The following is a 10829-nucleotide window of genomic DNA, read 5'->3' as shown; positions in this document are numbered from 1 at the left end:
CAAGTGATTTTTTGGTGGATTTTCCTGCAGACTTACTTTTGTTGAATTTGCTTCACGCCCCTCGCGCCGGTACGGACCCGGCGCAGATGCACGCTGGTGGCGTCTTCAGATGATGGGCGTGCGGTGTGCGTGCGTGTTTCGGGTCGGGCGGGGATGACGTCGTGCCGCGGTCTCTGGGCCCGCCCGCGCTCAGGGGCTCGCCCTGGCGTTTCCGCGCCCGGCGCGTCCCACCCGGTGGACAGGCTCCGCTCCCCGCGCCGCGCGCGCCCTCGTCCTCCGCGGCGCCCCTCGCCGCTCCCCTCCCCCACCCGGCGCTCCCCGTGCCGCTGCCGCAGTAGACCTTGCGGGAGGCTCTTTGTGGATTTTCAGAAGCCTGGAGTCAGTCTGAAGCGTTTCCGTTTTTCTTGCAGGCCTGGCAGCTGGGAGGAACCCGCAGGAAAGATGCCCTCTGAATCCTTCTGTTTGGGTGCCCAGGCGCGACTGGACTCCAAATGGCTGAAAACAGATATACAGGTGGGGACCTGTCACGCCTGTGCCTCGGCGTGGAGCCGCCTCCGCCTTTTCAGTTTCTCGGCAAGGCTTTTGGGGGATGCGTAGGGGGCGATGGATCTTATCTCACTAGAATAGCGAGTTTATTTCCTGTGTATAAATTGTTTATGGCAGTTTTGGCAGATTGTGTGCGACAGTATTTTAGTTACCGTTCTTTGTAGGTGCATGAAACTTGAGATCTTGTTGTGCAAAATTTGTTCCTGTTTATTATTACTATTTAAATCTGTCACTGTAAACAGTGACTTGATGACTGTTCATGTTGGTAGTTTTTGAGATGTTCTGTGACATGGGATTGACATGCCTGCAGCGACTCATTTTATGGGATCTTGTGTCTGTGTTTTGAAGAGAGGAGAGTTAACTGTAATTCAGCAGAGCTGTTTGCTTTGTGGTTATGACAGGTTTTATTAAGAGGAGTGCTCAGATGTTCGCCTTGGGAACATGAGGAAACGGAACACAGGCCTCAGACTCTAATGTTTGCTGTAGTAAGACAATTGCAACCTGCCTAAAAATCATCCAGTAAATAATAACAATAATGTTTCCTTAGGTGATTCTTTACTCCTAAAGTAGTTTTGTGAATGGTTTGGAAAAACTTTCAGAATTTGATTGTATCACCAGCAAAAAGACGTGTCTAAGATATTTTGTAGTGCATATCTTGTTCTCTTCCTCGAGGTTAATCATTATAAATATTTGTTAAGTAATGTGATTCATATTAGTGTTATATGCATTACGACTGCTTATCAGGAGTCAGATGGTCTGTAAGCAGTAGTGACCCTAGATATTTGAAGTGGAGTGTTACTGCCTTTTTGTAATTCTTTCTTCTTTTTTAAACAGATGTTGTGTGTCAGTAGAGATGAGAGAAAAATTTTTGGAACTGTGTTGTGAAAAATGGGAGTTTAAAGATGGGAATTTTTTGGGCTGGTGAGATGGCTCAGTGGTCTAAAGCACCTACTTAGAACAAGCCTAAGCTAAGCAGAGCACAGGGACTGTGGTTCAATCCCCCAGCAGCACCACATGCCAGCCAGCCCCGCCCCCTGGTGGGCTGAGCTGCCCCCCATAAATAAATAAATTAATTAATAAAATAAAAAAATTTTAAAAAAATGGGAGTTTTTTAAGATGTAGTGGTATAGATAAGACTACGCAGGATCGGGTCAAGAATTAATGTTGTAGTTATTACTTGGGTGTCTTATTCAAAATTTGGCCCTTCTTGGACATTTTGAACATTACACAAAAGTTTTCCAAGCATCACCCAGAGATAAGTGAAGGGATTAGGTACACTAGAGGAGAAATGTGCTACATGTATTGGAGGCATTTAGCATGGAAAAAGTGGCGATCTTTTGTTGTATATAATTTCTCCAGCATTGCTTATTAAATGTGAGGAATGGGTGTTGTGTTATCCTAAGGAATTAGATGTAGTTTTTCTCTTTGAGGGCCTTCTTTCGGACCCACATTGTGGACAAAAATCTCCGTGCTGACACTGTCTTGTTAGGGCTGGCTTTTCTACCCGGAGTAGGGGCACCCTACTTGGGACTCTTGTGTTGGAAACAGAATCGACATCTGGTTAATGAATACTATGTGGGAAAGACATGTATGCGTAGAAAGGTATTTCTAGGACTTAGCAACTCTTCTTTTTTTTTTTTGTACTGGGAATTGAATTCAGGGTCTCACACTTGCTAGCGGGTACTGCGCTGCTGAGCTACATTCCTGGCCCCTAGGAACTCTGTGTTCAAGCTACTTTTGTTTGAAATGCACAAGATATTAAGTAAGTTTTAGAAAGGAAAAGTTTTGGGGAAATGAAAGTTTTCAATGTGTTTGTATTATAATAGACACTGTTCCATAACTTCCTGACTATCGATGTGAAGATGCACCAACCTAGTTCTGTTTCTTGTTTTGAGACACATAGTTCAGACTGGTCTTGAACTCACTATATTGCTTAGACTGGCCCCAAACTCCTACTTTCCTCCTACCTCAGCTTCCTGAGTACTGGCATTACAGGTGTGCACCACCATGCTTAGCTTCCTTTACTACTTACTCTCTTCAGTAACAGAGCTCAAAGTGCTAGTAGCCACATCACTATTGTTGTGAAGGTCTGCCTGCTATGACTGCTGGTTTTTCAGTGCATCAAAAAGAAACACAGGAGGGACCTGGCCATAGCTCAGTTCTTTAAGTGGCTACTTCCACAAAGCTGTCAGCCTCAGGTTGCTGTAGTTCGATTCCCACAACACTCCAGCCAGCCAAACCACGCCTGAGGGCATTCAGAGCAAAAAAAAAAAAAACAACCCTTATTCCATTTTGGGGGCCTGGCCCTAGCTCAGTTCTTTAAGTGGCTGCTTCCACAAAGCTGTCAGCCTCAGGTTGCTGGAGTTCGAACCAACTCTCCCGCTGGCCAAAAGTGCCCTGAAGGCATTCGAGAAACAAAAAAAACAAAAACAAAAACAAAAAACCCTTAAAAAGAAACACAGGAGCTACACAAAATAGTACAAGATGGGCACGTTTTAATGACAGCTACTTGTGAGGTTTAGGCAGGAGGACTGAAGCTTGAATTCAGTTTGGGAAACTTAGTAAATGTCAAAAATAAAAAGGGGGGGATTTGATTAGTGCTTCTGAGGTTCAGTCTCCATTATGGAAAAACAAACAAACAAAAAAACAACTCATGACTCCCAAAAGCCTTTTATTCTTAAAACATTGGTATGTTTATTTGCCAGTTTTTTGTTTTTTTTTTTCCCCTTTTCAGATAGGGTCTCACTATGCAATTCAAGCTGGCCTTGCACTCACTCTGTAACTCAGGGTGGCCTTGAACTCACAGTGATCCTCCTGTCTCAGCCTCGTGAGTGCTTTGATTGTGCCACTACATCCGGTTTATTTGCCAATCCTTATGCAAGAGTAAGGGCATATCTCTGAGTATTGGTCCAGAATGGAAATAATTAATATCCTTCTTTCTTGCATCAGCTATATGATGAATTTGCTACAGTTTCTGTTTTTGGGTTCTGTGAAGTGGCACATGAAATTAGATATGCATAGAGGAATTTTTAAAAATTTTTATTTGAAAGGATAATAGATTCAGAGGAAGATGCAAAGAAAATAGAAGGTCACTTTGTACCCTTAGCAAGACGCCCCAAGTGGTTATATGCTATGTAACTGTGGTTACAGTGTCAAAACTTGTGAGTTGCTGTTGGTGCAGTCTGTACTCCATAGCTCTGTGCCTTTCGGCCACATGCATCTACTCAGGTAACTACACCACAGTTGAGTATAAAACTGTTTCATGACCAAAATAACCTCCCTGGTACTACCTCTGTAGTCACACCCACTCTTCATCTGCCACAGTCTCTAATCCCGGGAACCACTCATCTGTTTTCCATCTCTGTAATTTTGTTATTTCAGGATTATCATATGGCACGTGGCCTTTGTGAATAGCTCTCTGTTCACTTGGCATAGTTTCAATAAATCCCATAAAAGTTACTGAGTATATCAGTAATTAAACTCAAGACCATTTATTTTTCTTAATTTTATGATTAAGCATAAAATATTTAAGAAGGGCATGGTAGGGCTGGGGTTGTGGCTCAGTGGTAGAATTCTTGCCTTACCTGCCCAAGGCCCTGGGTTTGATCTCTAGCACCACCACCCTGGAAAACAAAACAAAACAAAACAACACAACAAACACCCCCCCAATCTGTAAAAGGGCATGGTAGTGCATTCCTGTGATTCTGGGAGCATTGTGGGAGCCTGAGGCAGGAGGATTGGGCGCTTAAACCTAGGCCTGGCAGTTTAATGATTTAAAACCCTATCTCTAAATCTCAGAATAAAAAGTAAAAAAAGGACTGGGCTAAGTGTGCAGGTTCTAGGTTCAACTCCTAGTGCTGCAGGAAGCAAATTTTTTGTTGAATATAAATTAAAATTTATTCAATGTAAATATCATTATTTTGTATTTAGAAACATCAGTAGATTAAAAGTGTACCCGTAAACGTGGAGGGTCATTCTGTCTTGGGGTTTTTGCTAATAATATAGTTGATTAGTGAAAAGTGGAAATAAGGATATGATAAATGTAAATAACTTAATTGATGATTTTAGGACTGGGTTCTAAGAGGTGCTATTTATCTCTAATGTCCAAATATAGCTTCCTTAATGGAAAAATTTTTGTTTACAAATTCCATGATAAAAAGTCCTTTTTTTTTTTTGGTAACTGGGAATTGAACTCAGGACCTTGCACTTGACAGCCATGTGCTGAGCAATATCCCCAGCCCTTATATTCTTGTATATGACATTTTTTAGGCTAATTGAAAGCTTTATGTAGCATTGCTTCTTTTGTTTTTTGGTAATAGGGATCAAACTCAGGATCTTGTGCTTGCCAGGCAGGCGCTTATGCCACTGAGCTATCTCCCCAGCCCTAGCATTGCTATTTTGGATGTTCCTTTGCTGATATTAATATAATGAATTCTTCAAAAGGAAGCTTGACTCTGCTGTTTCAGTTTAAGAAAGAAACCCAAAAGACAGAATGTATGAATGTACTTTCCCAGGGGTAATTATATCTGTCCCAACTGAAGCCATTTTCAGTGTCAAACTTGTTTTTTTTTAATTTAATTTTTATTTATATATTTATTCAATACAGGGTCTTGCTACACAGTTCAGGCTAGCAGTGATCCTCAGCCTCAGCCTCCCCAACCACCAACCCGGTTTCGAGGTGGCATGGCATACAGTACCAGGGATCGAACTAGGATCCCGCTGAGCTATCTCCTGAGCCCTTCAGTTGTCAGACTTTGACAGAGAATGGAAGAATGACAAGAAAGCAATAAATAGCTTTGTGTAACTTCTATCTTATCTAAAAGTTATCTAATTAACATTTTTTTGGTCCTTCTTTTCCAGGTAGGATTTTGCTATGCAGTTGAGATGGGCCTTGAACTCACTGTGTAGCCAGGCTGGCCTGGAGCTCAGTGATTCTCCTTCCTCAGCCTCCAGGGTGCTGAGGTGACAGGGGTGTGCCACCATGACCACCCTCATTAGCTTTAGAGTTTAGGTAGAATGCCACAGCTAAGTTAGGATAAAGCAATGATTTTTTCCCAATTTAAAATTATATAACTTTAGTAATTTTCAAGTGCCCCCTTACAATAAAAATAATTAATAATTCTAAATAGTTTTTCTGTATGTGCTTTTCAGTTATAATTTCTTTGTGTATTTTTAAAGTTTTTGAATTGCGTATGCATTCATATTCCCTGTTTTCATGTATTAACTGGGGTTAAGTAGGCTTTTCTTTTTTTTGTGGAATATTATTGTAATTATCCTGTTCCATATTAGCATGATCAGGGCTATTTGAGTATTACAGGTTTTTTGGGAGTCATACATACATGCATGCATACAGTAGTATAGCAATAGTTTTGAAGACTTATTTAAAAATTGATTTATTGGTTTATACCACAGACATCTCTCTTTCTCTTTTTTAAAATTTTTTTATTTTTTGTCTTTTTGAGACAGGGTCTCACTATGTAGTTCAGGCTGGCCTTGAGCTCACTTTGTAGCATAGGCTGGTCTCGAACTCACAATGATCTTCCTGCCTCAGCCTCCCTAGTGCTGGGGCTACGTGTGTGCCACCGCAAACATCTCTTGGAAAGTGTGCCTTGTCAGTGTGCTGTGTGCCAGGGAGATGAGGATGAAAAACAGACCCTGCCCCAAATGTGCCCACCTCAGCTGGGGAGACAGATGGACAGGGGTCATGTGGTGTGGACGAGCTGCACTTGAGGTGCGGAGAGTGACAGCCTTGTAGGTGCTGTGATGCATGAGTTCTGCAAGGGTGTTACCACTTCTGGCCAGGCCTGGAGTTGAGTGAGCCCGGAGGGTCACCGGGTTCACCTTTGCACTTGTGAGTTGCTGATTCAGGGGTTAGTGGGTGATGAGAATGATAACACATTTCCATAGTACTAGAACGGAGTGCCTTCCTGGGCATACACAAAACCGGGGTCCAGAGCAAGGTACTAGCTGGTTTTTTTTAAGAGTTTAGTTTCTACTGTGCTTTCTCATTTATGCTGTAACTTTTTCAAGACTTAGTTCAAAATCTTTATCTGGCGAATACTTCCAAATTTTCAAACTGGAGTAGAATAGTTACTAATGGTTTTTTTGGGGTGGAGGGAGGTGGGGTTGAGACAGGGTCTTGCTATGTAAACTTAGACTGGCCTTGAATCGTTATATAGCCCAGGGTTGAACTCAGCAGTCCTTTACTCTTGGGCTAATTTAGTCTCACTACTAATGTAGTACTGTCCTCTGCTGTAAGCTGTGTGTGATGTCCCAACTGTGCAGTTGAGTTGCTTACTTGGATTCATGCCTCCTCGGAGGTCTGGAACCAGTGACCCAAAGATGGAAAGGAGGCATGAATCCAAGTAAGTAACTCAGCCATCTCGGTGCACCCTGGGGGGCAGGGCTGGCACCGCATGCCTGGGATTGAGTCCTGGCTGCTGCGCTCTACCTAAGCAGGTGCTTTAGTCCGCTCAGCTATCTGGTTGGCCTTTTTTTTTTTTTTTTTTTTTAATTAATAGCTTTTCTGAGTTCCAGTGTTGCTCTACCTGGACTGCATCCCAGAACACTGATAAGTGGAGTTCAGTCCATGGGAGGCAGGCACAGGTTGCAGTGGGAGCGAAGATTGTGGTCCCTGCCTATCCAAGGGTGGTGGTATTGGTTCTAGGCCTCGTCTATTGCCCATTTGTCATAACTCCTAGATTTCAGTCTCTGGCCTTGAGTGTTCTGCTGACATCTGGATGGATATACCCTTTGTACATGGGGAAGACTACATTAAAAAAAATGTTTATGGGTACATTTTAGGTATACATAATGGTCACATTTGTCATAGGGAAGTTATACCTGCATATGATATATCTTGACTTTTTTTTTTCCCCATCCACTACCCTTCTTTCAGCTTCTTAGGAAGACCTTGTGTTCATGTTCATGGATTTTTTCAGCCTTCTTTAAAATACCTGAGATAATTAACTTACAAAGTAAAGATCTATTTTGACTTCAGTTTTGGAGCTTCTAGTCCCTGGTGGATTGGCCCTATTACTTTGGGCCTATGGCAAAGGAGCACATCTATCTACTACATAGATCTCCTTATCTAGGAGGTAGGAGGGAAGAGACAGATAAGGCACTTACAGCCAGTCCCCTCCCAAGCAGGCATATCTCTAGTACCTTAAGGACCTTCCATTAAGCCGTAGCTGCTAAAGATGTCACCACCTGGGGACTTTTTGACTGAAACTCAATTGAGTCTCATTCCTATGCTGCTCCTACCATCCGATCTGACTATCTCAACCACAGATAAATTCCCTTCCTTGGTTTAGGGTCTCGTTATTTCTTTTTTGACTCTTGATAGTGTTTTTTTTTTTTTTTTTTTTTTTTTAATGTATTTGGTATAGGGTCTACAGGGTGTTCAGGGTCTTACTACATAGATCACACTCCTAGTGATCCTCCTGTTTTCAGCCTTCCAAAGCTGGGATTACAGGCCTGTGCCACCACGCCTAGTCTCAATGGCAATCTCAGCCTGCCTGGGGGTGGGGCCAGCATGGCAAGCCTGGGGTCAAACCCTGGTCACTGCACTCTGCCTAAGCAGGTGCTTTAGTCTTCTGAGTTATCTGGCCGGCCCTGATAGTGGCCTCTTAATTCATTTTGTTTTTAGTTTATTCCTACTGCCTACCTCCATTGCATTACTACTTGAAGGTATAGATCATGGATTCTTTTGAGTTCTTAAGGTAGTATATAATTGCTGGAACATGGCAGATTGAACCCCACTAATAGCTTGCCTTACCTTCCTTCCTTTTTTGGGGGGGTGGTACAGGTCTCACTATGCAGTTCAGACTGGTCTTGAACTTACCATGTAGCCTAGGCTGGCTTTGGGCTTGGCAGCAGTGGTGCTGGCATTACAGGCATGTACCACCATGCCACCCAATAGTGGCAGCTTTTGACTTGCCTCCTTTTATCACTCCACTACTTCAGACCTCAGGGCCTCAGTGATTACAGCTCAGTTTTTAGGGAAAAGGCTTACTTTTTACCTCTCTCACCTGTTAGTACTTTTATAAAGAGTCACCTGTTTTGCTTTCAAGTTTTCCTGTAACTAAAGTGAACAGCTAGAATAAGAGTGCTAAGAGAAAGCTGTTGCTTCTGTGGAAACTGAGTTGGCTGCAAATTGCATTTCTACTGCTGCATAACAAGTTATTAATTGCAAACCTAGCAGCTTGAAATAGCACACACACTTTTGGTAATTTCCATGGCCAGGAGCCTGGCCACAGCTTAGCTCAGCCTGCTGTGTCAAGTATCATAGACTGCAGCCAAGTTGTTTGTAGTCGGTGTCCTCATGTGGGGCTTGGGGTCCTTGATGGCAGAGCTGGATTCTTTGTGGCTGGAGGTCTGAAGTCCTGTGCTCTTAGAGGCCTCTTCCCCCACTGGCACCCTAGCCACTTGCTTTTTTCTGGCCCTTTTTGAACGTCTGTGTAGAGTAGCCTAGTTCTTCTTTGCAGGGCTTTTACCTCAGCAGGTCCCCAGGATTAATGAGAAAACGTCTGACTCAGAACCTTAATTATCTGTGTGCAGTTCTTTCACCTTGTCATAGGACCAGCGGCATGTAGTTACAACAGAGTGTCTTCCACACTTGGGGAAAGGGAGTTACTCTGGGTGGGTGTGTGTATCCCAGGGGGCTAGACTGTTGGCACTCTCTAGCCTTTTACTGTTTGGTCTGCCATAGTTGCTTTGAACAGAAGTGGATGCTACATTTACTTGCACAACAAGGCTCATTCGTTTACATTTTTAATCCCAGCTATTGGTAAAGCTGAGGAAGGAAGATCAAGAGTTTGAGGATAGCCTGAGCAACATAGGGCCACTTCAAAAAAGAAAAAAAACCAATTACTTGTTAGGGTAACCTTACAGGTTAGGGTTACAGAAAAGAAAAACAAACAAACAAACACTTACTTGTACAGGATAGGGTTAGAGAAAGTCTTTAGAAGTCTAGAAGAGAAAGAAAAAAAAAAGTCTAGAAGAGGGCCTCGGGAGATAGCTCAGTAGAATAAGTGCTTGTCTGGCAAGCGCAGTGTCCTGAGTTCAATCCCTGGTACCGCAAAAAAAAAAAAAAAAAGTCTAGAAGATATCTGCAACTGAGATTAGGCATAAAATGCCCTTCAGTTCTTGCTTCATTAACAATATTAAACACTTTTCTTACTAGTACATGTTTGTAGTACGTCATGATTACATTCATTGCCTGTGCTGTTTTAAAGAACTGGATATTGGTTGCCTCACCGGAGAGTGCTGCCAGAGTGATGATGGGGATGGAGCTAGTAGGCTTGTTAACTGAGAAAAGGCCCTAGCTTTCCCTAAGGGGTGTGCACACACACGTCTTTCTTCACTTAAGATTTTGTGTTACAGAAGATGGCTTTACTTGCACCTGAAGTTTTCGGAATGCATTTCTTTTCTCTCTCTCTCTTTTTTTTTTTTTTTTGAGACAAGAGTCTCACTGTGTAGCCCATGCTGGCCTTGAACTTGTAGGACTCCTGCCTCAGCCTTGAGTGCTGGGATTACAGGTGTGTGCCACCACACCCAGCTCCCTGGGTATTCTGACACCCCTTTTTCTGCTCTGCTGATTGTTAGCTCTGGGAAGCCTTTTCTCATTCACATGCGCTGACAAGCCAGGGCGGTTTTGTTTTTTCTTTGAGGTTATGAACTCATGCAGTGTAATTTAGTTTTGTCCATCACATTGTTTTTACAGATTTTTGGTGCTCATGCTGTTTTAAATTTGGCCAGGATGTGCAAAAGGGAAGGGGACCAAGAGAAGAAGGGAGGGGAGAGAGCGGGTGCAGAAGGGGTCATAGAAAGGATTATGCCATGTTGTACAGGAGCACAGACTCTGTGAGGGATGGGCTCATGTGCTGCAGATGTGCCGATAGAAACTAAACTGTAAGTTTGGCCAGGAGTCCCACGAGCCATTTTTTTTTTTTTTTTTTTTTTTTAAATAAAGAAAATAAGATCTTTTAGGCTCACCTTGTCTGCTGTGCTCTTGAATTAGCCTTTTTTCCCAGGAGCGGTTCCTGTTAGTGGGAAATGGTGCTTAGAGACCAGCGTCTAGGTGCTGAGTGTGCTCACTGCTGCTGGAGTGCAGTTAATTCTAGATCCTTTGCAAAGACAGAATAAGCAAGCGTATTACAAAATAAAATTCATAGGATTTCCAGTCTAAATTGTTTTTAAAAATCTCTTTGGTTTTTGTCTTTTACACTTAGAATCTTGGCTTATTATACCATTAAGATCTATCATACTTATATATTAATATT

At 42.7% G+C, this 10829-nt stretch overlaps 1 protein-coding gene across 1 annotated transcript in view; it reads left to right on the top strand.

The window, feature by feature from the left end:
• The first annotated feature begins 6 nt into the window (after window positions 1-6).
• Window positions 7-10829, top strand: part of Herc2 (HECT and RLD domain containing E3 ubiquitin protein ligase 2) — a 215642-nt gene continuing 204819 nt past the window's right edge. The window contains exons 1-2 of the mRNA XM_004644472.2: window positions 7-129; window positions 411-513. Of these exons, the coding sequence (XP_004644529.2) occupies window positions 110-129; window positions 411-513 (123 nt within the window). The 5' untranslated portion in view covers window positions 7-109. The remainder of the gene's footprint in view (window positions 130-410; window positions 514-10829) is intronic.

The sequence above is a fragment of the Octodon degus genome, unplaced genomic scaffold, assembly GCF_000260255.1.
Source record: "Octodon degus isolate 3935 unplaced genomic scaffold, OctDeg1.0 scaffold00199, whole genome shotgun sequence".
NCBI classification, from domain to species: domain Eukaryota; kingdom Metazoa; phylum Chordata; class Mammalia; order Rodentia; family Octodontidae; genus Octodon; species Octodon degus.
The sequence above is the reverse complement of the archived record's forward strand: the minus strand, read 5'-3'. Positions and strand labels throughout refer to the sequence as shown.